The 27,796-nt window shown below is 36.6% G+C and overlaps 1 protein-coding gene and 1 long non-coding RNA gene across 3 annotated transcripts; one reads left to right on the top strand and one right to left on the bottom strand.

The window, feature by feature from the left end:
* The first annotated feature begins 1,403 nt into the window (after positions 1-1,403).
* Positions 1,404-27,794, top strand: fmn1 (formin 1). Of its 2 annotated transcripts, XM_008397379.3 has the most exons (19): positions 1,404-2,342; positions 3,526-4,789; positions 7,159-7,307; positions 11,728-11,836; positions 13,748-13,809; positions 14,734-15,335; positions 16,483-16,621; positions 17,037-17,124; positions 18,154-18,215; positions 18,294-18,382; positions 18,921-19,050; positions 19,130-19,276; positions 19,879-19,938; positions 20,166-20,286; positions 25,394-25,486; positions 26,298-26,349; positions 27,050-27,199; positions 27,376-27,457; positions 27,538-27,794. In XM_008397379.3, exons 2-19 carry the CDS (start codon positions 3,556-3,558, stop codon positions 27,580-27,582), a joined length of 3,414 nt encoding a protein of 1,137 aa, XP_008395601.2. In that variant the 5' UTR covers positions 1,404-2,342; positions 3,526-3,555; the 3' UTR covers positions 27,583-27,794. The 2 variants fall into 2 exon arrangements, with proteins under 2 accessions (XP_008395601.2, XP_008395602.2); XM_008397380.3 differs by lacking the exons at positions 1,404-2,342; positions 3,526-4,789; positions 7,159-7,307 and adding an exon at positions 9,934-11,571.
* LOC103457339 (uncharacterized) lies at positions 10,476-13,066 on the bottom strand. The gene is made up of 2 exons (XR_014085687.1): positions 12,784-13,066; positions 10,476-11,463 (listed from the first exon to the last, which is right to left on the bottom strand). It is a non-coding gene; the product is annotated as an uncharacterized LOC103457339 (long non-coding RNA).
* Positions 27,795-27,796: the final 2 nt, after the last annotated feature.

Below are 27,796 nucleotides of genomic sequence, written 5' to 3'. Positions count from 1 at the left end.
TATCAAGCTGAAAGTCACTGCAAAGGTGAACCAATTAACTCTAGAGCTTTTCATCTTTAGCTTTGTTGACAAGCTCAGACTTCCATAAGTAGCAATGCCTGTTTTTATGACCGCAATATTTTATTTATTAGTAGTTCTATTAACGGTCCTCAATGAAACCCCACAGAGAATCTGCTAAGTATTTGTCAAGAGGAAGATGCTTCAACATTAGATCTGCTTTTGAAACCACTTTTATTGAATTATCAGCAGCTATGCGTTCATTGCTGCAGTAATTCATCTAAAAGCCGTGTTACATTCACATTTAATAAATATTTTACTTGTTTAGTGGCTGCAGAGCTAAAAGTGCCACCATGAGGAATGCAGACAACTAAATGATCACTTCCTGTTGCTCAAATGTAGTCAAATATTTAAATAATTTTATATTATCAAACGTGACGCTCTGATTCTGAAAAAGACATGAAGAAGATTTACTGAGTGTCTGCTTTGGAGATGTATATTTTTCTGGTCCGTTTTATGTTAAATCTACATTCAGTTGCACATGAATCTGTTATTTTGCTGCATTAGAAACATCTGATTGTGGCCACTTTCCTTGGATTTGGATTTATTTTATCCCTACAGACATTCCTGTTGTGGACGCTTGTAGAAAAAGACAAAACAAAATATATACATTTCTTAACGAAAACACAGTTAAGAAAAAGTAAAAACATTTTCATTATGTCAGTTTTGGTCCTCCGTATCCCATACTGATTCCACTGACTGGTTAGCAAAAAACGGTAAAAATATTTTAAGAATATAAATCAAATTGATATATAAAGCATATATATCATATATATATGACAAAACGAATACATATATTCCCCTGTATTCGTTTTGTTGACATTTTTTGTTGTTGCAATCTATAAAGAAATAAGAAACATTTCCAACTGATTGTGAAATAAATACATAATAAATCTCACAGTCTGAAAACTAAATCCCTAAATTACATCTAAAATTGAAAAGAATTTTAAAAATTAACAACCTTTTATTTGATTTTTAAAAAAATATTCTTTAGTAAATTAAAATGCTGCTCTACCACAAACTAATGCATAAACATTCAACAAAAAATAATATTTCTAAGAAAATAAAAGTTGATTTATATGTCAAAATTAAACTTTATACTTTTACCGTTAAGAAATTATGTTTTTTTTTAAACCATTTTAATTACTGTTTAAAGATAAAATATTTCTGTTTTGGGTAAGCCATGTATATACAGCCCAATATGTTGTACAAAAATAATGTTTTTATTTCAAATATGTAGTGAAAAAAGTCGCCAGAATTGAATTTTATCGGGGGGGGGGGGTAATGGCTGTAAAACTAAAAGATTCTGCATATATAATATTAAATAAAACATGAAATTATAGTAATTATTGTCTTGTAGGCGCCAGTCATCAGTCAGGTGACTCTGGGAAAGGAAACGGCCTTCAAATCATGTTTGTCTATACGTCACTGCCACCTAGCGGCCGCGCGGAGCATTTCAGATGAAAATAAACACGATCTTAGGATCCATGGACCTTTGGATGTTTTCATGAAAGTAGAATTAATCTATGTCTTTATAGCTTCACTTTTATTTCTGCTGCACATAAAATGAAGCAAAAAGTTATGTTTATATTTTCAGTTCATATTTATCTAAAGTTACTTGTGTCCAAATTGATCCAAGGGATGGAAGATTTGTGAAAACTTTAACCTAAAGTGGTTTTTAGCATTTCTTTTCATCTAAATCCTCCATTTTCTCCTCTAGCGGCCTCTGATGTTCTGGTCATTGCATTAGGGCACATGAGCAGTTGTTTGTTTGGTTTAAATGACAGCGATCGCGCTGAGGCAGCTGGTCTGTGGTCAGATTAGCTTTCCGTGCAGCACAGCATGGTGCACTGCTGACCTTAATAGAGCCAATGGTCAGTGAACTTCAGCCAAACAGATGTGACTTACAGCCAAACTGTTAGCCGACATCCTTTTCTCAAAGTTTGCTCCTGAAAAACGACATTTCTGCAAGATTAACTTAATGGCTTCTGGTGGAATAGACATTGACCGACTTATTACTAAGGCACTGATTGAAGTCCAGAAGATTACACTAATTAGAGCAAATCCCCTCCGTCTGTTTCTTTTCTCCCCTTTGGGGGAGATTAGCTTCCAGCGAGCTTTGGGAGACGAACCAATGGGAGATGTTTGAGTTTACATCCTGAGTTGGTGATTGGCCGAAAGCTTCCCAACAGAAGGTGGACACACGTCCTGGTCACCTGAGCATCACAGCAGGTACAACAAAGAAGTGACCTGCTTCTGCAAGTAGGGATGCTATTTGGCTGAAGGTAAGTCCAAAGATATGCCATTATTATTTTAATTATTTTGAAAATGAGTTAAGGAGAACCTTCTTTGTAAACTGATGATTCAGGGTAACTACACTGGTATTGTGCAGTTTGATTTAATAAGAACCTGGACAACCAAGACTGGGAGCCTTGCAACTTTTTACTCTTGCATTGCAAAACCAAAATCTTACCAGGTATCTTTGGTTTGGTCTAGTTTCTAGAGCAAATATCTTGGAATAAGACAAACTAACTGAAAATAAACTTTTCAACAAGATATACACACTTGTTTAAAGTCAATAAATCCCTAATATTGATGAAAAAGTACTAGTTCTATCGGCAGATCAATTAACTTAAAGCATGAGGAAAATGTCTTGTAAAGTGCATTAATCTGCAGATGGAACAAGCACTAGTTCATCAGTAACAGAGGACCGAGGATGTGTGTCCACCTTCTGTTGGGAATCAATTAAGAAGTCATTTAATTAAAACAAGCTGGCTACAAAGTTTCTTTTAAGGTAGTTTTGTTTAATTTCAAGTGAACTATACGTTCACATTGCAGCCTGAAGTGACCCAATTCTGAGTTTTTGTTTAATCTGATTTGCTTTTCTTTTTTTGGTTGTTCACACTTCCAAATAAATATATGCGACTTGTATGTGATGTTCAGTGTGAATTACAATCAACCTGAAAGTGATGCAGTGGAGGGCGCGATAACGTCACACATAGACGCCATAAAGAAGAAGAAGTGCTCAGTGTTTGCAGAAGTAAACATGATTGCTAATAGTGGAGCATAGCTTACGATTTTAAAGTTGACGCAGAATAGTGACGTTTGCCGAGTATCGATGACTTTCAGGTCGGATGAATGCGACAAGATCAGATAGTATCGGATATCCAAGTGTCCTGGGTCACATTCAAAATAAATCCTCTGTTGTTCAGACAGTCATGAAAAGATCAGATCCAGGTCACATTAAGACTACATAAATCGGAATTGGGTCACTTCAGGCTTCAGGCTGCAGTGTGAACGCAGCCTAAGATATTTGCACTTGAAGCTAAATCAAAAATACTTGGTAAAATTCTGCTTTTTTTTTCAGAATCTTACCAAGCTGTCAATTTAGTTTCTTAGTTTTATAGTTAAAAAACAAAATTGACAGCTAAAAAAGTGCAAAAACATAAGTTTTATTTCTTATTTCAGGTCTAACAATCGTCACCTACAAACACCAGCATGGAGAGCACCTATTCTTCCTTAAGCTTTTACAAACTTCTAAAAGAGAAGATCTGTCAGAGTTCATCTTCCATCTCTGATGCTCATTCATGCACCCAACAAATGCCAACCTCTCAGCGTGAAGAGGAGGGTTCAGCTGAACCAGAAAAGCACAATCAGGCAGATAAATTCAGCCCCGCAGACTTCAGAGAAACCCTCGATGCCTTAGATGAATCGTTGGGGGACTACTGCCCAGAGTGCCAGGCCTTTATGAGGATGGGCAACCAACAAGCAACAAAACTGAAGCCAAATTACTACACAGAGAGCTGGAATGCCTTACAAATATCACATGGAGTCCAAATTCCCCGTAAAAGAAGGCAGAGAGCAGAAGAGACGTCAACGAATAACTTCAGAGCGACGCCAGGCCAAGCAAGATGGAGAAAGTGCCAAACAGCTGATCATGAAGCAACAGACAGAAGACGAAGAGAAGCAGAAGGAGAAATGGAGCACATACGGACTTCTTCCTCTGAGCTGCTGAAGCCGGTTTGGAGAGTGAAGCTGCCAGCTGCTTCTCCTGGACGCTCCCAGAGGTGGGAGGTTTTCTCTGAAAACCAGGCCGACTCTGACACCGAGCTTTCCGAATACGATAACGAGATGTTAAGTAAAACTGCAGACCAGAAACACGAGAGAGAGGAAACTGAAGTTGTAGTCGCGGCAGAGGGAGTGATGGGAAAGATCAAGGAGGTGGAGGGGATTCTGCGCCGCGTCAGTCTGACCAGCTCAGACTGGACCAGAGAAACAAGCGAGGAGGAAGATGGCAGCAATTTGGCATCTTTAGACGCTTTGCAACAGGTTACAAGATGGCTGGAAGATCAGAACAGAGTATCTAAAATTTTAGGAAAACCAGAAGATCCGACTGAAATGAGTGCAACGTCACATTCTCATCACTTAACCTTTCCGTTAACGTCGCACAGTCTACCAGGAAGAGACGGCGTCTCTCCAATCCCCTCTGCATCCAGCAGTTCAGGAACTTTGTCCCCCATCCTGTCTTCTCCTCTCACATTAAGCCTGACCGACATGACAGACTGGCAAGAATCTGAGAAGAAGAAAGCTTGGATCAATTCAGAAAAAGGTTCGCTGGATGCTTTGGGTAGTTGCTGCAAGAGGGTCGCCACAAACCCAGGAGGAGCGAAAAATGATGAGAAGCTAACGTGGTCAACTCTGCAGCTGAAGGAAGATTATCTGTTATCTTCTGGTAAAAATGCCTCCAATACTTTACAAATGAACAACTCCATGAGAAATTTACCTTTGAGATTAATTAATATTAATTTAAAACATTAATCTATGGTTTGACCAACAGTGTACAAAATTTCACATTTACTTCATTGAACATATCAAAATATAACATTTTTAATTAAAATTTTAAACACAAAAAGGTTAGGTTTAATGTTGCTTTGCAATTTTAGAAGTCAAAAGCTTTCAACTCATGTTTAGCATAATTATGCATTTTATTTTAAAATGTTTCACATATCCACTTGTGCCAGAATGTCTTAAAAGAACCCATTAACAAACTGTTAAAAATATTCACAAATTAGTTGTTTCTGCATTTGATAAGTTCTCTTAAATATTAAATAATACTGAAAATCTTTTCACATTGATAGTCCATCTAGAATATCACTTTTTTATTTTTGCAATCAAAATCACAGATTTACGGGAGCTAATTTAGAAAGATTTCCAAGAAATTTTACATTTGTGCTTCGATCACTGACTATAAATTACGGTAAATTCAAGTAAAGTGAGGAAGCAGTGTAGCAGAAGAAACAGTGCCACCTGCAGGTGGGAGTTAGCATCACTTAAACACGACGCTAACTCGCATAAATTGGCATAACTTAACCGAGTTAAACTATAGGTTATTTTAACCGCCCGGTTAAACTAACCTATGCTAACGTAACAATGCTAACTCGGTTAAGTTACTCGGTTAGACAACCTATCGGTTAGTTTAACCGACCGAGCTAGCATCGTTAAGTGATGCTAACGCGGTTAGCTTAACCGACGCTAATTTTTTGACATTTTATGTGGGAAAATTAGCAATAAACTCACAATTACGAATTAGTGCGAAAAATTCGCGGATTTGTTGATTTTTGAGTGAATTTCCACGAAAAATTGGATGAACTGATTGATGTAAATTGCCAGTATACAGACAAAAAACTTAATATTTGAGCACAGGACGCTTCACGGTTCCTTTAAAGTGTGCAGACGTTTACGTAAAAAGCTACGGTGGGCCGGATTTTTAACCTAAATGAAACGAGAATTAAGTCTTTATTCTTCAGTCACATTATAATGATTCCCACTTACTCATCCTGAATAGAGTACAGTTAAGAAGCATAGAGGAAACCAAATATTTTAAGTCTTCCCTGGTGGTACAGCGCGGGGGAAACAACGTGACTGACGTTTAATGGTTGATCAGTTGAGTGAACATCAGAGGAAAGCAGCACCATGCTGAGCCCTGACTGTCAGATTTACACATCGATTTAAAACACGCTGCCTTTAAAGCTCAGACGGAAGCCTGGCTATCTGCTGCAGACTCCTCTGGGTCGCTGAACGCTCTTACCGGAGGATGTGTAGCAGTCTGAGAATAATCACCCCTCACTGTTTGACATCCCTATTAAAGTGTGTGTTGAAATACCTCTTAAATCGTGATATGAAAACTCATGTAGGTTTGGATTTGACCTGGATCAGGCGAAACGAAAGTTGTTTTATGTCTCAGGAGTGATTGAACGTTTTTGCTTGGGTTTTATTTTGGGTGTAAATGGGTTCAAGCATCACTTTGATGGATCAGGGTAAAGTTAATTGCATGCTCACATGAGGTGAAGGACATCCGTAATGAAAATTCATCAGTGAGCTCTTATGGAGTGGAATAAATGTAACCTACTCCTAATTTTATTTCACTATAGTTACGATTTTTGCCCACAGTAACAGTACAGTTTAAAGAAACGTTTTTTACTTACCATAGATGCGTTTCCATTACAAATGTGCACAAATATTGTACCAATGTTGAAAAAACACAATTTCACAATTGCGGCCTTTCTATTAAATAAGAAACACAATTTAAAAACACACATGAATAACTTTCTTCACGCAACAAATCATTAAAAAACATGTGGCGGCAGTAGACTCCTGCCACTTCCTGTCTTCTTCTTCGTGGCTTGCGCCAGAGGCGACATCCGGTTGTTGATCGCGTGACATGAAAAAAAAAATAATAATTGCAGTTTTGCGAAATAAAAACACACTTCATCCTAGCACCAAAACTATATTTTTAAAAAACGAGTTTCTTCAAAATTGGCGTGTTTTCATTAATCAAATTGCACAATTATATGGTAAATGGAAACGCAGCTGATTGCAATTTACAATCCTAAAATCAACATTGACTAACCTAAAATTTTGGGGTTTGTTAAAAACACAGAAAGCAAAGTAGTGTCCAACAAGAGTACCTCTATCAGAGATTGGAGTTTCAAAATAATACTGTGCAAATTTCTGCCTTTTTTCCCTGAAAAATAAAATGGCTAATGAAAAATCTCTGAAATAATGACATGTATAAGACGGATTGCATGTTGTTGTCTGCAGACGAAGCCCTGCAGAGGCAGGAGGAAATCTGGCAGCAGGAAGTGGAGGAGTCCCTGTCCCGCTGCAGGTCTCTCTTTCATCCATCACGACCAAAACACATCGACTTCCTGCGCATCACTGCTCCTGATGATGAACTCTCTCACCTGACGGTGAGTCAAATATCACTTCAAAAAAATAAAAATAATTCTGGTTCTTACAATGCTTTATTAGGAAGGAGAAAATATTAAATAAGTAGTTTTGTACATCTTGTACAAAAATTCTTAAATACCTTGAACCAAAATGCCGTCTACATTCACCCTGCAGCTACGGAGCCAACAAACGAACCTCTTTGTTGCATTAGTCTCAGGATTTGATGAAAGATATTGCTTTACATTCCATATTTGCACCACAAAATTCTCTAATTTTTCACTGTCTGATGAACTGGAAAACAAACAAATATAGGCAACTCTGGAAAAAATTAGGAGCCCACTGCAGTGAACCCCGTTGAAAACATCCTGGTTTTTCCACCAAATGTTGATTCCTGAACCCTCCCTGAGCTAAAATATTAATATTGTTGTTTCTAAATGAAGATGAACTTTTTTCACATTATTTTAGGTCTGGAAGCATTGCATCTTTTTTGTTATTTTGACCATTTCTCATTTTCTGTAAATACAAAATCTTTGCTTGTAATTTCAGAGACATGCCGTCAGTAGTTCATAGAATAAAAGAACAATGTTCATTTTACTCATATAACTATAAAAAGTAAAACAAGATAAACTGATCATTTTAAATTGTCTCTTAATTTTTTCCAGAGCTGTATCTGTATAAAAACATGTTTATATTTTCTGACATGAAGCTAATGATGCACTAAAAATGTAGAAACATGAGCCGAATAAATTAAGTAGGATTTGTACTGCACTGATATATGATGTATTGTCAGAATGAAAAAGAAAATTAAATAATATACGTCTACAGTTCATAGCTGTTTGTGTTTGCTCATGACCTCATTTGACCCCCAGAGGAAAAACAGAGCAGATTCCTCAGTGGGCTGCAGGCCTGTTGCACAATGAGGATGGATCTCATTTACAGACCGAATGAATCCGACTTCTGCTTGTGAAGCAATCTCCGTTTAAGTTCCACAATAACAGATTTCGAAACAAGATGTTGGATTTAAATTATGAACATTAAACAGCTTTCAAGGTTTCCCCCAGAAAACCTGCTACGCCTGGTAGCTGGGCTCTAAGGCAGCCATTCATCCAGAGGGCTGTTGTGCTCGAGTTAAAAAAAAATCTTTAAAGTTGACCGGAAATTTGAAAATATCACTTGATTATTATGTGTTACAGAAAGACTGGAAGATTAATACCTTGACACCAACTATAAAGTCTTAAAAATGCAAACATTTAAAAAATGTTTTAGATAAATAAGCGATGTTAAGCCTGGTGGGGGCACAAGTAAAGCCTGCTGGCCAGCCAGGCTTATAATACACTGGGGGAAACCCTGGCTCTCTTTTTTTATCCAACATTTTATTTTTCTTATTACCAACTTTCAGAAGACAATATATTTCAAAATGAAATTTAAAGAAATAACTAGAAAAAGTCATTACTTGAAGTTACTTTTGTAGATGATAATGCCAATTTTAATTTTTCAATAAAAATGTGTTCTATTACCTTTATATTGTCTTTTTAATCTGGTCATTTTCATGCAATTGTGGTAAATTAAACTGATTGTTGCGAAATAAAGAAAAATGTGGACATCTTATATTAACCTACACCACTAAAGTATCACATAAAACTTTTTTATGCTGCAGCACATCACTACTTTTCTTATGCTGGATAAAATGGAGGATCATATTCATGCATTCTTCTTTCATGAATTTACATAAACATCAAAGTTGATCTCCATTAGATTAGAAAATCTAAAGTGCAGCTCATTAAAGCTGCTCCCATGTAGAGAAACGTAAACATTGTAATAAAATCCTGGTGTCACTCCTCTGCCTCTAACCTGCTGGCAAACAAAGGTGGAGCCTGAAAAGGAAGAGTAACTCAAACAAAAGCTAGATAAGAAAACAAAACGTTTACATTTTCATTTTGATGTTTTTATATCAATAAAACTGTTTATTAATGATTATTTCAGTTGAGTAGAAAGTGGGAATCTTTTGGCTCCTTGTGTAACATTTTGGCACTTTAAAAACATTTTTCCCTCCTATTATTTCATTGATTTCTGAGGATTTAAAAAGAAATAATTTCCAATTATTTTTGTAATTATTGGAAATCGTTTTTATATTAAGGCAATTCATTTTTTAGATTTTTTTTTTACGTATTTGTTTTAATTTTGTTTCATTTGTAACCATTTTATATATTTTCTAATCAGAACTTGAGTGTAATACAAAATCATTTAAGAAATTTATTTATATATTGTGTATTTATACTATGTATCTGGTTACTGTTTAAGATGTTTTTTGCTTTGTTTGGCATTTAAAATCACAATAATTATGATTATTTGCAGCTTTATTTGAGTTATTTTCCTACTTTTCTTGGCTTTTTTTTGCAAAACCTCATTAAATGTTAGCATTTCTTTAATATTCAAGTGAGGTGAAAGTTAGATATTCAGTTTGGTTCAGAATACAAGATGTAATTAATTTTAATACTTCCTTGGACCACTGCACACCCAGCCAGCTGCAGTTGGCATTGCATTTACCTACCAAATGTTTAACAAGGGATCCCTGGCCGTCTTGTTTGCCCTCCTTCTGCTGTGGGTGTGGCGCTGCTCCATCTGCTCTGCGTGACTCCCTTTAGGATGTCAGGGTGTCGTAAGAGACGGGCTCAGCTGGAGACACCATCTGTCTGCCCTCCGGTCTGCAGGACAGCGACCAGGAGGTAAACAACCACACCAGGTATGGAGCAGCACTGAGGAGGAAACCGGCCAGGGATCAGAGGCTGAAACTGGGACTCGGATGGGATTTTAACGGCATGTGGCAGAGCTGAGTCACTCCAACCAGCAGCGCCATGGAAAAGGAGTTGGGAAATTTTCCATTCCTTCTGTGGATTTCTGCGGCTCATCTGAATCACTGAGAGCTGCTTCCACTTGTAGGAGGAACTTGTGAAAAGGATTCATTGGTTTACTTTTGAAATGACTGAAACAGTAAAGTGAAGTTTCCTTCCTAACGATCCTTTAAAGTTGCATGCTGGAAACAATGAAATAATTTAACAAATGACTTATAATCCTCTCTGAAATCTCAGATTGAATCAAATGGAAAAGCCAAGAACTTTAAGTAGCCCAATGGAGGCAGAAAATGAAGACATACTGACAAACGTTAACGGCAAAATGAAGTCTGAAGATGCTTCTAACCCGTTTAATGGCTCTGAATGCTATTTCACAAAATCTCTGCAAAGTGATGCATCTTTTACAGAAAACCAAACAAGCAAACAGTGCATCCTAAAGGAACTGAAAGCTTGGGTTGAAATCTCTGAAATTGCTTCAGATACGGAGAGTTGGATGTTGAATAACCATCAGATTAACTCTGCAGTTGAAGACAAAGTTAATAGCTGCAAGGAAGTTGATCTATTACTGGACACATTCGGAATAAATGAAGCTACTTCCCCAAAATGTCCCCAAAACGAGACTGAAAATAATGGCATACATTTTCAGGAAGACCGTTTCCCACTCGTGCATTCTGCGGTGGAAACCAAACATCCTGTGATAATTGTGAAACGTTTGACTTGCTCTGTTGAAGAACAGGAACCAGAGTTGGAGGATGTTGAAAGTAAAGAGAAGAGAAAATATTCGGAATATGAAGAAGACGCCTCTGCACGTCTCCTTTCCAGCCCAAATGACGTTCCACTTCATATTAATAAACAAACGGTTAATCCTCCGATTGGGTCAACTCTGACTAGAGCTACTTTCTCTCCAGGATGCCCAACAGACAAAAAGGTCGCGCTCCCGGCTCTGTTCAGCGGCCTGCGGGTCTTAAGGAAGGGAATCGGTGGGGCTGAGAACGGCACATCCGCTCAAATCAAACAGAGTCCTCCGTTTGCACAAAGTCCAGTTTTCACAGAAAAACAGAGTGACACGAAGACCCAGAACGGATTTCAGGACCAGATTACTCCTGGGGATAAAGAAGATGAAGATTTGGTGACTGAACCACATCAGGATGAAATCAGAACCCAATTGGATGGAAATGATGAACGTCCAGAACCTCAAGCAGAAGAAGACACAAAACCAGTCGAGCCAACTAGACCTCTGTCGAGCGCGGAAGCTGCTTTCGATGCCTTCAAGGCCTTTTTCACACCAAAACCTCTGAAGAAAGACTCGACAGAGAGGATCGACCTGGACGCAGTGAGGAAGAAGATGAGAAACGATAAAGATGTGCTAAGAAATATTTTTGAGAGAACCTCCAAAAAAACACTAGAGAAGAATGATACATGTGATGAAAAAGTAAGAAAGAATCTTTACGTTTCATGCAGAAACTCATGCAGAATCCTTTTAGAATGATAAATGCATGCTTTAAAACTTTGCATAGCTTCTGATTATGGCTACAGGGAGCAGAGACTGTATTTTAAGAGTCAAAATAACACTGTGGTTAACTTACAGTCAGAGACGCCCACAGCAGGAGGAGGAGAGGAAAAAACTCCTGGTCGCCTGCAAGCTGTGTGGCCACCTCTCAAGGAAGAAAAGGTTGGCCTGAAGTATACAGAAGCAGGTACTGATCAGTTTATAACGGTGATATTTTTGCCTAATTTAGGGTGCATTCAGACCAGCCCTGTTTAATCCGCTTTAATCACACCAATTCGTTTGCCTAGAATATGTGTCAAACTCAAGGCCCATGGGCCAAATCCGGCCCGCCATAACCTTTATGTGGCCCTCTAGATTTTAGACTAAACACTTAAGTGTGCTTAAATATTATGTTATCAATCAAATCAATGCAGTTTTTGTTTACTGCCAAATTATATCAATCAGTCCTTCCAGTTTCTTGAGAATTATCATGGAAATTCCCTGTCTTTCTTTGCGTTAATACATAATAGGAAGTTTATTGCAGATTTTTCTCTAAAGTTTTCAAAAACTTTTACTTGTACTAAACAGCTGCCTCAGCTGTTTAGTACAGCTGAGGCAGCTGTACTAAACAGCTAAATATTTTTTACAGTGAGTAAAAAAGTCACATTTGTCGTCATAAATAAACTCAAATATCGCAAATATTTCCAGAATAGTACAACAAACACTTCGATTATTATTGCAAAAAAAAAAAAAGTCAAAAAAAAAATCCGAAATCCTGGAGGGACTGAAAAGACGTTAGATAATTTTAAGAATTCATTGATATTTTAGCAGTTTGTGAACAGCTTGTATCCGTACATTCTGGCACAACCGGCCCTTTACGAGCGTTCATGGTCTTGATTTGGCCCAAAACGAAAATGGATTTGACACTCCTGGTCTACAAAGTCCGACTCGTTTGACAGAAACCAAACTGTCTATAAATTTATATCAAGGGAGAAAACATGTTTACATATCAAAGCATCAGTCATTTTCTCAGCTTTAATGAATATTTATAGAAATCAGGTAAGAAATAAGAGCTCTACGATCATTTTGGTGACAAATTCCTGCTCATTCCGCAATGGAACAGTACGGTTTTGTGGACGTGACTCAATGACTCACAGTAATGGCGTATACCGGAGCGTCGCTAGCGTTAGCGGCTAACAGGCGATGTCCAAACTAGTAATGTATACCAGTGGAGAAATTCTACAGCCGCTAAAATCAGACGCCGCTGCATTTTTGTTTACATTTCATGAAGGAGGAAGTTGCGCTGGCCTTCTTCAGAGGTTTTGTGTCGATTCCTTCAGTAGTTGTTTGTGCAGCGCCCCCACGGGCGACGGGTAGGGGAGACAGGTTTTTCAGTGCGAAAACGAACCAAAGCAAATGAAAATGTAACAAATGTCGCAATTTTGGTTCCCAATCGAACCGAGTCAACCGGATTATCAGGTAAAAATATGTTTGCTATTAAATCTTATTAGAGTAGGAGGCCCTGCAAATAAGTCTTGGATTTTCACCCTTTACTGTTAAAATTTAATTTGTTGTATTTTATAGGCGTAAAAAACTAAACGTTTACATTTTCCTTCATTAAACAAAATTTCATCCAGTATATTATTATCAACGAATCAAAGAAAATCTAAAGTGTTGAAATTAGTATATTACTGCATCATTAGTTTCATATTTTTCATGACTTGACGGAATTTATGAAATGTCTGAGCAGTGGTCAAACGGAGCTTCACTGTACACACCCACATCTCTGCAAACAGAAAGACGACAGTAAACACACTTTTTAATTTACCTTTCAGTAATTCGAGTCATCCATTAGCAGATGAATGTTTGCTTAGACTGTTTGCTCAAGATGCAAGTGAGCGGTCATCTTTTTGCAGCGAGAAAGTTTTCTACTTGGATCTTTAGGCATCTGCAGCCATCATCTGGTCACATTATAGACGTTTGTTTGATTGTTGTGGTTTTTTCCAATTATTTCTTTGGCTTCAGAGAAATGTTGACATTTTGAGAGGTCTTGTTTAGTTTCATTTCTGGGAAGCTAAAGCTGCATTTTGTTATTGTATGCTGTTCTATTTCCTGTTAGAGCACCAGGCCGCTCTCCTGCAGCTGAAAAAAGAATGCAAACAGGAGCAGGAGAAGCTAAAGGTCAGTATAAAATACATAAAAGTATCTACATTTTTAAGATTTTCTAAAAATTCTCAATTCTTAGTTTCAGACTGGCACCTATTTGCAACAAATGCAATCTCAAGACTCATCAGAAAATAAACGTTTCCAATTTATAAAAGGTCCAAAGTCTACGACAGTTTTTAGGCTTTTGCAGATTGAGAAAAAGAAAAAGTATATTTTTGACAAAAAAAATTCTCTAACATTTTCTACAAAACAAAAAAAACAAGAAAATTTCTGACTTTGAAAAGTCGAAAAATGTCTTCTTTCGAAACTCAGAAATGTCCACGTTTTTCTAGAATATTTCTGAGATCAAAGTTTTCAGATTTTTTTGGAAGATTTACTACATTTAGTCAATCTGCAATACAACATGTTGTAAAAATATGTTCAAATCAATAAAACCCTTTCTAAGAGGACAGATTGGTTTAATGCCCAAAGGAATATTAAAAATATAGCATAAAATCAAGAATATGTCTGAGTGTTAAAATAGCATGAATGACTACATTTAAGACTTTTTTTTACTTTAGTATGTGGCTAGCACAGACAATAAATAAAAACTATTTGAAAATAAGCTGAGAACATAACATCCATGATGATAAAGTATTTTTTGTTTTCTGTTTTAGAAATACTTATTGCAGCTTTTTGCAGCATAATTCTCCCTTCTGACAGCTTTTCTAATTTCTGCCAGTATCGCTCTTATTCTCATTACGATTTTTCTCCAAAAAATTCAAAGAAAATTTCTTTAAAAAGATTTTTTTTATTAATTAGGTAATAGTTTGGGACTCAGCTCAACAAAGTTTTTCATTCCACAACAGTCTTCAGTTTTCAGCTCTTGGTCCAAGAAAAAATAAGTGTTTTGATTGCCAAAGTGATGCTACTTTCTTCTTTCACAAACATTATTTCCAGGAGGATTATGAGCGTCAGCTTTGCAAACTGAGGGACGAAAACGGAGACAATGTTGCTCGCCTGGAGTTGATGCTTGAGGAGCTACAAGCTAAAGTGTCACAGGTTTGGAGCCAGCATCCAGAGGGGCTCAAAGATGTTGCCATTTCCACAACCGACGGCTCGTTAGACAAATGCTTCCGCAATGTTAGCATCCAGACTGACCGAGAAAACCTCATCAAGAGTCCTGAAGATGGTGACGTTACCACGACAACCTGCTTGAATCTTCAGCAGCCAATGGGAGCCTCCAAAAATCCAGACATGGTTTCCACAGGAGAAGTTTTGTCTTCTTCTTCTGTGGTTTCAACGTTACCTCAAAGTCATCCTCCTAGTTCTCAGAAACAAGACAGTTTGTCTCCTCGTCCACCGCCTCCTCCGCCTCCACCACCACCACCACCAGGTGTCGCTCACCCGCCACCTCCACCACCACCAGGTGTCGCTCACCCGCCACCTCCTCCACCAGCAGGGGGCGTCATTGCCGAAAAACCTCCAAGGAAGCCAGCAGTGGAACCTTCCCAAGCCATGAAGCCGCTTTACTGGACCAGAATCCAGATCCAAGATGACAAGTAGGTTTGAGCACTTAAAACTAAATTGATTGGAAGTTTATTTTGAATATTCAATATTTATTTTTATCAGTTTATTTTATAAACTGATTTTAAGTTAATAATGATCAAAAATAAAATAAGACCCAAAAAATATAGAATTTAACATGGCATTGTTCCAACTTTAACGTCAGAATTCTCACACTTCATAAATAAAGAATAGTTTCTCTTCCTTTAACGCCAACCACACTCTCAGGCTCTGAGCTACTTTATGAGTCACCAAGCAACATTCATTTAAAGTTATTCAAACAAACGCAAAATAAAGGTAATAAAACCCGAAGTTAGTAAGACATCACGATCTTTCAATCAGCTAGACCCGCAAGACTTCCCAGGCGTAGGTTAGCATGGTGCTAATCTAAACCTCAGCTGATAAAACTTACAGCTATTAGCAGAAAGACGCACAGAAACCGAAACACAATGCTACCTGCTGATCAAATAAGAAGTAAACATCTTACAGAGTAGTTTTGGTTGTTTTCACAGTTTACTGACCTGAAGAATATTAAAATAGGATTCAGTAATGACGGCCGAAGCGCTGCCGTTAGCATCCAGATTGTGTCTGAAGCAAACAGGAAGTTCGTCCTAAAGCGAACCCGGAAGCAACGCCCCCCAAAATATAGGTTCCGCTTTGCCACTATTGCTCCCATCTCAACCTCAGAAAAGCATTAATGCAGACAGATTAACATGCCAAAATGCAAACAAAATATAATTTATTCATGTTTGGGGGGAAAAAAAACAATTAATTATATGTAAACATATTTAAAAAATATAAAACAACCAAAATAAATGTGCACCACAAAATAGAATAGAATAAGCATCTTGTTTAAGGGTTCACACAAAAAGTTCTTAAAGTGTTAAAGAACAATATTTTAAAATAAGATTAATAATAATAATAATAATAATAATAATTATTATTATTATTATTATTATTATTATTATTATTATTATTATTATATAGCTTTGGCATGTTGCAGTTTTTCTCTAATAAATAACGACATTCAAGAATATTTTCAGGTTGAGTCAAATAATATTCCAACAGGCTAATGCATGAGGCATATTGGAAACTAACTTCTTAAGTTAATATGACTGATTGATTTACTTTTCCTTCCTTTAGTAACTACTCGCTGTGGAACATGTTAGAGGAACCGCACATAAACGCCAATGAGTTTGAGGATCTCTTTGCTAAAACAACAATGATGGGGAAAAGGAAGCCGCTGTCTCAGGCCTATGAGAGGAAAGCCAAAGCCAAAAAGGTATGAAGTATCCTTCAAACATAAAACACAACTCAGCTTCCAGAAACTGTTACTGAAGATATACTGCTTCTCCACTAGAGGGAGACCATGCCAATACTTCTGAACGTCTCAGTTCTTATCAACAAAAGTCAGTTAAAATCCTCGTGGTTTTAGGTTTTAGTAATTATAATTTAACTGGAATCATTTTTCCAATGTGTGATCTGAATAAAAACTCCAATGTCTTTGTTGTCGTTTTTAAACATTTAAAAACTTTGAATTTCACCAACACATAATTAAAACTAAATTCAAGATGCAAAATAGCTAAATGTGACACAGACAAGTAGAAGGAAACGCTGTCACATGATCTGCAATCGTTACTAACGCCTCATTGATGGTTTCTGATGGCCAGGTTGTCATGGTAACCGTTTGTTTTTAGATCATTAAGCTGCTGGACAGCAAACGCTCTCAGGCTGTGGGCATCCTCATATCCAGCCTCCACTTGGAGATGAAAGATATTCAGCAAGGTCGGTGGATTTTACTCATTTACACACCAATTTAATAAACTGGAATCATATAGATTTGGAGGTTTGAAAGCCTTTATTTTTGTTAATGATGATTTTTCCTCTTTTAGGTAAAGAAAACGGTATATTTAAAATTAGAATATTACATCAGAACAATAAGAAAAACTATTTTTATACTGCAACGTGGGCTTAAAAGTTATTTTCAAAAGATACTTTAAATATGAAGGCATTGAATATGATGTAGATGTGAATTAATACTAGAATTAAATACGATTTGCATTATATGGAGATTATAGTAAAGATTATTCATATTGTTAGCAGGAATAGATTAAAAACTATTTTTATTCAACCAAAACATTAGTTTTTTTTTATTGGAAATAAGAGAGGCATCTCTGAGAATATATTAAAACAATGCTAAAGAAGAATAAATGTAGAAAAGATGAATACTCTGCCTTTATTTACATTTTATTGAAAGCTGGTTTGTCAAAAGTATCCATACCCTTCTCAATAATAAAATGAAAAATCTCATAATTGTTGATGTTTCCATTGATATTTTGACGATTTATATTTTAATATTGCCAAAATGCTTTGATATTTTTTTCTGATCAGAAATATTAACAGCTTGGAACGGTCCAGACAGATTAAAAAATAAAATACTTTAAATTTAAATTGTAAATCTAAACAATCCTGAGGTATGAATAAAATTGGACTTCATAGTAGTAGTTATGATTTTATCCACTGTGTTATTTATTTTATGACTTAATTTAGCAAGTGTTAACTACCAAATCTTTTCTATGGGAAATAAAAGCAAATATGCAGAAAAGAAAAAAATACTTATGAAAGAAAAACAATATTAATGTCAACAAAAATTATAATTGGAGAGTAGTAGGAGAAAATATGTGAAGTTTTCCCACCAGGCTGCGTCAACAAGCTAACAATAAAAGACTTTTTAAGGTTAATGTGGATTTCATGACCTGCTTATTGTGCATCTAAAATATATTAACTACTTTTATTAATTTTTCATTCTTTCAGCTGTTCTGACTGTGGATCATTCTGTGGTGGACCTGGACGCTATCGAAGCACTTTATGAAAATGTTTGTACTACACACGAAGCTTTCTGAATGTTAAGCAAATATTCAGAGTTTTGTTCTAAAATGTAATTTTGCTGATAGAGAGCTCAACCGGATGAGTTGGAGAAGATCAGGAAACACTACGAATCGTCTGAGGAAGATGATGTTAAACTGCTGGACAAACCTGAGCAGTCAGTTTTCATGTTCACTCGTTTTGTGGTCAGAATCAACTCTGAAATAATCCAAGAGCACATTTTCAGTTTGAAAGCAGGACTTCATGTCTTTGTTCTCAAAACTTGTAATACTTGTACTCAAAATGTCTGCTCTCTGAAATATTCACTGTGCTCTCTCAAACCTTTCTCCTCGTCTCTGCTTGCTTGCACTTGGAACAGAAAAGTATCATCGCCTGGCAACCTCTCAGCCAATAGAATACGAGTGTTGTACTGGGTGCGTTTGTTTCCTTCTAGTGGGTGTGCCTGTGTGGCTACTATTGATTGTAGCAACCTGCAGCACAATCAATAGTGCTGCAGGTTACTATTGAGAGAGCACAGTGAATATTTGAGAGAGAGCAGAAGTTTTGAGTGTAGGCATTACAAGTTTTGAGAAGAAAGACATGAAGTCCTGCTTTCAGAGTGAAAATCTGTGCTCTCGGATTATGGCAGAAAAACTTTCCCCATACTATGCTGACATGAAATGTATCAGAAGATAACTTCTGTGAATGTTCTCCAGGTTCCTGTATGAACTGTCTCAGATTCCAGACTTTCCTGGGAGAGCTTGCTGCATGATCTTCCAGTCGACCTTCACTGATGGGATTTCCTCAGTCAAACGCAAGCTGAGCTCCGTCTCATGTGTCTGCAAGGTGGCCATCAGAAAAAAGCCTGAACGGAGAACTTCACTAAACATCAGCTCCCTGTCAAACGAGTGCATCTGGTTTACAGGTTCTGCTGGAGAGCAGCAGTGTCAGGGAGGTGATGGGACTGGTGCTGGCGCTGGGAAACCACATGAACGGAGGCAGCAGGATCAGAGGCCAGGCCGACGGATTTGGTCTGGAAATCCTCCCAAAACTGAAAGATGTCAAAAGCAGGGTGAGCGCAGACATCTGCAGATGAACAGGGACTCTTTTCCTGCATGCTTTAACTCATTTCATACGTTTTACAGTGAACAGTAAAGCAAAACGGTCTTCATTTGGAAACTTCTAAAGCTGCTATTAGAAGACCTAAAAAAAACTTTAGGTCTTTTGAATATTATTATATATAAACCAACAATTTTGACTTGATTTAGAATTTCTTGAGAATAAAACAAACATAGTAGTTTGTTTTACAAAACTGTAAATAAATTCAGTTGTTACATATTACTTACATTTTTCAACAAAGCCTTCTGTATTCAAATATATTATACGTGTGCAATAATAAAAAGGATTATGCCGTGATTTACATGCATGGCTAATTATGTTTACAGAACAATAAACATAACTGCAGTCTATCTATATAAACAGAATATTTCATGTTAAATCACAAACAATAAAATAGACTGATTGGCAAGTCGGCTACAAAAATTATATTTAGACATAATTGCTCAGATTACACTAAGATACTTGTATCTTTAAATTAGGTACGTCATTTGATAAAGAACAAATGTTTTATATTATATTTTATGTTTCTGATGTGGCTCCAACATTTCCTCTCAGGACAACCGGATCAGCCTGGTGGACTACGTAGTATCGTTCTACCTGCACAACGTGGACAAGGTATTGGAAATTAAACTATATTTCTAGTTATGCTTTAAATGAAGCATTTGTGTTTGTGTGTTTTTCTGTGGAAAATGATCAAAAATGGTAAAACTAAATAAGTTTCAAGCTTTTTAAAATGACAGAAACCAGGTGGAGACTTAAAAGTGACAATTTACTAAGCTAAATGCTATTTATTGTTATTAACCGAGCAGGAACATTGAAAGCTAATGTTTTGTGTCCCTCAGAACGCTGGAACAGAAAAGTCCATGTTTCCTCTCCCTGAGCCTCAGGACGTCTTCATGGCGGCTCAGGTCAAATTTGATGACCTCAGCCGAGATCTGAGGCAGCTTGAACAAGACCTGACAAGTACGTGACGCTAACATGTAAAATGTAAAAATATGACTTTAATCATGATATCTGAGGTTAAAACATGACTGACCGACAAACGCATCATGTTCCTACACTGCAAAACATTTGTGCCGCATTTAGTTGCGTCTACTGTCTTCTACTCTTTAAGGCAAATAAATTGATCAAGTTTTAGATTTTGAACCTAAATGTGTGAGTTTGTCAAAGATAAACTTAAGTTAAGTTGTGTTAACTTTTTATTAATTGTTGAATAAACTGGAGTTTTTAGGTTAGCACTTAAAAAAACTGAAAGAAGAAAAAGACAGGAGTGGGAGTTATTTCCCAGAATGCTTAGCAGCTTGTTTTTGTCTCCTGAGATGGACGTGCGTTACATTGATCTGACTCTTGTGTTTTATTTTAAATAAATGGTTATTTTAACGCAAAGCTTGAGGATAATGTCCTGTTCACACTAAATGTTTTTGAGCAGAATTTAATAAAATTCATTATGAAATCAGAAATTTTGTTCATGCAATTTGAAACAAGAATTTAAATTATTCTAAAGTAAAATTAGTCGTTATTTTAACTTGATACTGCGAGTAAAATAATAGAGAAATGTGGTTAAAACCAAACAATTTTCTTGTTGACTTTAGTTGCATGTTCAAGGCAGCAGGTGGACTTTCATTTTCAACTTAAACCACCTTCAAATGTTTTACAGTGTGCCAACCAAACCTCTGCTTGGTCTGGTTTCCCACTGAGGATCTGTTTTTACTCTGGACTGAAAGTCTACAAAGTTTGATGACAGAACAAAAGATTTCCTCTCCTCTTTCTTATCCCCCATGACGCCATCCTGCATGCCAGCCAGCCACTCTGAAGACAATGCTCGCGCTGCATGATTATGATTGACTGCTTTGTTGTGTCCCTGTGAGTTTCTGCGTTTCTGATATACTGGCCTGGCGCCTTCCAGATCCAGCTCCTAATCCCTCTGCCCATCAGATCTCCCATTGTTGTGCCTTTTGTGCCCATGTCGCCAGCGCAGGGAGACTGTTGCCTTCTGCTTATGTAATCTCCAGACCTTCAGTATCTGCAGCATCTCTGCAGAGAAGCATGCATCCTTAACCTGCTCCGTTGTTTCACCTGGGCGCCCGTGTGGCCCTGAGATGTGCGCGGCAGATAGCTTTCTCTTCCTCTCAACACAGCTTTGTCTCAACCCAAACTACCGAAGGATCTAGATCTGCAGTGGCAGCTTCCTCTTGTTCAGTCTGTTTGAACTGCCCTCATGCCTGGTTACCAGCTACGCTTTTGTCTTTCTTCACTCTCCCTGTGAATGTTTTGTTGTGGTTTAGTTTCTCTTAAATCGTTCATCTTGACCCCATTTTCTAACGAAACACACTTATGTCAAGACATATACCGGCTTGAATTTCAGGCTTTGAAAACAAAAACTTTAGATAATGTTTTATAATTTACAAACTTTTTCTACTTCTAATGTAAAATATTTCTTGTACAATTAAACTAAACTCAAGGCCCGGGGGCAGAATCTGGTCCACCATCGCTTTAAATTTGGCCCATATACACCAGAACCATAAAGATAACAGTTGTGCGATTAAATATTATTTTTTAAATCAAATCAAAGCAGTTTATCTATTTGCTGCCAAATTACAGCAATCAAATCCCTCCTGCTTTTGTAGAAATTAATCCAAATTCAATCACTTTTTTTGCACCAATTACACTTTTTCTGCAAAAATGTTCAAAAACATTGGGTTTAAATCAGGGGTGTCAAACTCCAGTCCTGAAGGGCCGCTGTCCTGCAGTGTTTAGATGTGCCACAGGTACAAAACACCTGAATCAAATGGCTTAATTACCTCCTCAGTTCTCCAGAGCCTTGCTAATGACCTAATTATTCTATTCAGGTGTGGTGCAGCAGAGGCACTTCTAAAAGTTGCAGGACACCGGCCCTCGAGGCCTGGAGTTTGACACCCCTGGTTTAAATGATTAACTCCCACCTGTAGGTGGCAGTATGTCTTACTTCTACTACACTGCTTCCTTAGCCTTACTTGATGTCAAGTTATATTCCATGACTGATGTCAAAAGTCAAAGTTACTGTCTTGCATAAGGGCAAGAATCATAAAATTTACTGCAAATATTTTGAAATTAGCACCAACAAATCTGCGATTTAAATTGCCAAAAATAAAAAACAAACAAAAAAATCACAAAATCCTGGACGACTGATCAATGTGGAAAAATGTTCAATATTATTTAATTTTAAGAAGTATTTTTCAAACTCAGACTGTTAAAATATTGATAAATATATCAAAATATATATATAAAATATAAAAACAACCGAAACTTTGAAGAAGCACCTTTTGATTCAGTTCCACTGCCAGACTATTTCACGTGCAAGACATTTTTTCCCATGTTGCAAATGAAATAATCTGCAAGTGGAACCAGTACTTTTCCATCTTTTACTTTTATTGAGTAAAACAAGCTCCTGTATCTGGCTGAAAAGTTATGTGAACTGCAAACGACCTGAAAGTGACCCGCATGCGCAGTAGAGGGCGCAATAACACGAGAGTGAGCTCAGTGTTTTTCCAACCGCCAAAAAAAGGAAGAAGAAGAAGAAGTGTTCAGTGAAGTAAACATGTATGCTAACGGTAAAGCATAGCTTACGATTTTTGAAGTTGTTGTCCGAACGGAACCAGCACGGTAACAACTACGTCCTCATTATTGTCCGCCATGGTTGTTGTTTTTCTTCCCACTTGAGCGTATTAGAACGCAGAATTGTGACGTTTGTCGCGTATCAGTGACATTCAGGACCTGGCCGTTAGGATTCAGGTCACATTTGAAAAGATTGGATACCTGTCCTGGGTCGCATTCAAAAAAAATCTGACCGGTGTTGTTCAAACTGTCATGAAACGATCAGATACGGGAAAAATGACAAATAAAAATTGGACTTGGGTCACTTCGGGCCGCAGTGTGAACGCAGCCTAGTAAAGTCCATTGCCTAGCAACCCACAAGTTCCTCTGCTACTTTTCCCACAGAGCCACAGTTTGTGTAAATGCATCTCACATCAGACAACGCCCTTATTTTCATCATCCGTCTGTGTTTATGTGAAGTTTATGTGACCTCTTCAGTCTGACAGAAGAAAACTTTTTAGTCGGAACCAAAATTCAGACAAAAAGAAACGCGGAGATAGGCCGCCTTAACAGTTTACACAAATCCTAAATGAAAACACTATTCTCTTTTGTAACCTTATCTGGGAGATGCGGATCAAGCGTCAGGGCCGGGGAGCCCGGCTCCATTATGGCTAGCTCCGGAGACTGGCTCTGCTGATCCACTGATTGGACCCAGACGGCTCAGAAACAGGGACAGAGTAATCAGAGCTGGGCAGTAACTACATTTACTCAGTTACATCTACTTCTTTGAAAAATTTACTTTTAGGAATAATTTTACTACGCTGAACTTTTTACTTTTACTTCTGTAATTTTATTATGAAGTATTTCTACTCTTACTTGTGTTTTCTTCCCACTGAATGAACATTTTAACCAAAAATTCACCAGACACAGACACACACCTGCAGTTTTTGTTAAAGTTTCATACGTTTTTTATTGAAAGAAACTGATTTGGAAACATTTTCTGTTGCCTGATTTTGTTATTTTTGTTACTTATATGAATTTTTGTCATTTTGGTCCTTAAAATACCAACATTTTGACTTAATTTTATTATTTGATGTAATTTTTAAATGTTAAATGATTGACAATTGAAATGATCATTTACTCAGTAGTTGAGTAAACTTTTTACCAAATACTATTTTACTCTTGAGTAATTCCTTGGACAGCTACTTATTACTTGAGTAAAATTCCTAGATTTCAAAAACTTCATTTAAATCCAAAATATTAGCACTGAAAAATTGATATAGGCAAATCATAGAAAAATACATAGTTTTACTTTATTAGACAATCATTATTTTTGTCTTGCTGTCATACATTAAATTAGACTAAATGTTTTGTTTGAGGTTATTTTGGATTACAAAAATCATTCCTACTTGCATAATAGACCAAAAATGAAAAACAATAGCTGAGAAGTCATAGGTTTACATAAATTACTTTACTATTTGGTAGTATAATTCTTTCTAATTATTGATTATGTGTTAAATGTTTTGAATATTGTTCATCCTAGATGATTTTGTGATAGCCACTCGAAAACATCGACTTTATTATTCTTAAGCTACAAATATGTTTAACTTTAATGGCAATCATTTTAAGTTGTGCAGTCAGGCTCCCTGTTGCTTTTGGAATAATTGTATTACTTCACTACAATGTTCAGATTGTTTAATGCAGCAATTTCATCTGTGATTTTTAAATTTTGGTTTACTTTCATACAAGCTCCTGCATTCTTGTGTCCAGTCTGGAGGAATCTGCGTCTTCCTTTTAGAAAATGGCGACAAACGAAGCAAAACACGGCATCTTTACTCACGTTGTATTCCAACCACCAGTGTTCATCTAGCCAGCCTTTGCTAAAACTTCTCTGTGGCTCTCCCAATAAGTGTGACGGGTATTTTTGAAAGTGGTGGCGTCTATGGTTGGTCCATGTTGAGGACTTCCGCTTAGCTCCGCTAGCTGTCCGGTGCTAACACTGTTAGCATCCTCAGCAGCGGTGGAAGGATAGCTGCTGCACAGTTGGTCTCCTTCATCCAGATTAATGTTTATTTGTTGGTCGGAGTCTGCTAACAAAAAATCATCCTTCTGTGATTCCATTTGTGGAACTTTTTGTTAAAAAAAACCAAAAAAAACATCCATATTCGCGTAACGTATTCCGGAAGTGATAATGCGCATACACAACGTTCAAATCCTGCTGCGTGATGTTTTTTTTTAAACTCAACATATAACAATAATTTTTTTTTACATTTTGTGTCTTTTGAGAAAAATGCCACAACAGCTACACCATAAAAAATTTAAATTAGATGAAAAAATAAAAAATAAAATATTTCCAGGGGTTGCCATAGCGCCCCCTATCGCTCACCTGGCGCCGCCACTGTTTCTCATTGTTGCCTCATTGTTTTCTTTATACTCTAAGAAATTAATATTGTTCTGGTATATTAAGTTGTACTTTTTGTTTTTATTTTTACTTTAGGATGCGAGAAAAATGTTCAGAAAGTTTGTTCAGAGTCTTCTGGAGAACATCTGCAGCCGTTTAAGGACAAGATGGACGTTTTTGTTCTAACTGGTGAGAATATACAATAAAATAAAATAATATTTTTATATGTGCATGTTACAAAATGTTATTAAGGAACAAATGCTTCAGAATGAGGAAACTGAATAACGAAATGTCAATTTAAATATATTTGTTTTGTCTAAGACAGTCTGTTCACGTCTTTCTTATCTGTTCATTTTGTGTTTTCTCTCATTAGTTGTAGTCTTGAGCTCTTTTAAAATATTTTTTCTACTTATACTTTTGTTTTTTCTCTTTGTAGATCTTTATGTTGCTGTCTCAGGTGTCTGTGGAAAACAAGCGCACATTTTGTATAAATCAGGTTGCTTGTGTCACATTTCTTACAGAAAACAATCATTTTTATCTCTGTGATTTGCAAAGTTTACATCTGTTAATTTTATTTACTTCAAAATTAAGCCATTCAGGTTTTATTTCAATCAATTTTAGGTGCAGTATTTAAGTCAGCTTTCTTCTTTTGCCGTTTTTTCTTGTCAGAATCAATCCAAACAATGTTTTGGCTTTGACTCGATCAGACATTTTTCTGAGGTCTGCAGCAGACTGCCAGAACATTTAGTAAGAGACGGCCGCAGATAATAACTAGAATGACTTATTTTATCATAACAGCGCCGCAGTCTGAACAATGGCCTCACTGTTTGAGGAACGACTGCGTAATTAAAGTTTCTCTGAGGCTAAATGGTCGTCTGGCTCTATTAGACAGACGTTTCATCATTCCCTGTTCTCCTGCATGTATTTCTATAAGGCTTGCAGCAGAATACAGCCTGAAGAGGAGATTGAATTAAATGTTTGTTTCTGTTTTTCTTTGCAGCTAGAAAGGAGCATGCAGAAGCTTCCTATCAGCTGATGACTGTGCAAAAAACGTGAGAAAATTAAACTATTCAATGCAATACTTACTAAAGCAGTACTTATGCAGACTTTTTAAAAAAAGAATAAAATTTTCTGTTTAAATTTCAGGATGCAAATACACAATCTTTGTTGTTTTTGACTGTTTTTTGTTAACATTGTGTTTTATTTAAGTTTAAATTTACCTCTGGTTTGCAATATCTGTATTTTTTTTATGTAATTCTTTGGATTTAGATTTATTTTTCTAATTTGGTAAACTTTTCTTATTTAGCAACAATTAAAAGGAAAATCCTCTCAGATTTACATGCAACTCAATGAAATACAGTTTGTTATAACTTAATGGCAATATTTTAGTAGAACAAATTTATTAGAGAAATTATTCTCCAATATAATATTCACAATCAATTGATGAAATTTACGTATTATTGCAGTTATCCATGCTTAATATGTAGTTATTTAGCTATAAAGTTCTGCAGCTGAGTGAATGAAATGTTTATTTTCTTTTAAACGCTTTTTATGTTGTGAAAATCAACAAATATCTGCACCAGAGGATTACTAATTGATTTAATTTTTAAGAATTATAAAAAAAATAAAGATATCTCCAGTGAAATTTTGTGGAGGAAAAAAAATCTATAAATAATTCAAATAAAAGATGTGATTCTTTTATTTGTGAGATCCTTCAAATTTATTTTAAAGTCTGCGCCTTCCTGCTCTCAGTTTCCAGGATGTTTCTCTGTACTTCGGACTCAAACCCAAACCCGGAGAGAAGGAGGTGACGCCGGGTCACCTCTTCATGCTGTGGTTTGAGTTCAGCGCCGACTTCAAGGCCCGATGGAAGAGGGAGAACAAAAACATCTCAAAAGAAAGGTCTGTGTGTCTGAACGTGTCCTTTTCACAATTACTTTCTGGATTTTATTAAGTTATCCACTAACCTCAGAGGAGAGTTTTCCTTTGACTCCGATTTCTTCCACGTCTGGAACAACTCCAGCGGCATCGCTCTGTTCTGTTTCCATTTTCTGAATGCTCCGGTTTTAATCCGACAGATTAAAAGAGGCTCAGCTGACAGTGAAGAGGATCACTGGAGAGAAGAAAGTAGAAACGAGGAAGATAAACCCCAACAGTCTGGTACGACGTCAACTTTAAGACATTTATTCAGGTCTTATTTGCTTGTTCTGACTTCTAATCCAATATTTTGCTTCCAACAGAAGGAGCGGCTGCGCCAGAAAGAAGCTAAAGTTACTTCACCTTAAAAATTGAAACTTTTGGCTCCTGATACTTAAATATCCCCAGAAATCTGGAGCTGATTCAAAGAGGACCAGGACAGAAAATCTACATTTTCATCAGCCGACCAAAATGTTTGTTTTTTAATGTAATTTAAGTATTAAAAATGTGGTTGGTTCATTTCTATTAGACTTTTTACAAATGTATAATTACTTTTACAAAAGTAAACAACTTGCATGGATT

Source organism: Poecilia reticulata, chromosome 21 (assembly GCF_904066995.2).
Source record: "Poecilia reticulata chromosome 21, P_reticulata-male-v2, whole genome shotgun sequence".
Taxonomy (NCBI): Eukaryota; Metazoa; Chordata; class Actinopteri; order Cyprinodontiformes; family Poeciliidae; genus Poecilia; species Poecilia reticulata.
The sequence above is the reverse complement of the archived record's forward strand: the minus strand, read 5'-3'. Positions and strand labels throughout refer to the sequence as shown.

Excerpts from the sequence above, each read along its gene's own strand:
- fmn1 (XM_008397379.3), top strand. The coding sequence starts at position 3,556 with ATGGAGAGCACCTATTCTTCCTTAAGCTTTTACAAACTTCTAAAAGAG. Across the intron at positions 20,287-25,393 it reads GCTTGAACAAGACCTGACAA|GATGCGAGAAAAATGTTCAG; the intron begins GTACGTGACGCT and ends TTTTTACTTTAG. Across the intron at positions 27,458-27,537 it reads AGATAAACCCCAACAGTCTG|AAGGAGCGGCTGCGCCAGAA; the intron begins GTACGACGTCAA and ends TGCTTCCAACAG.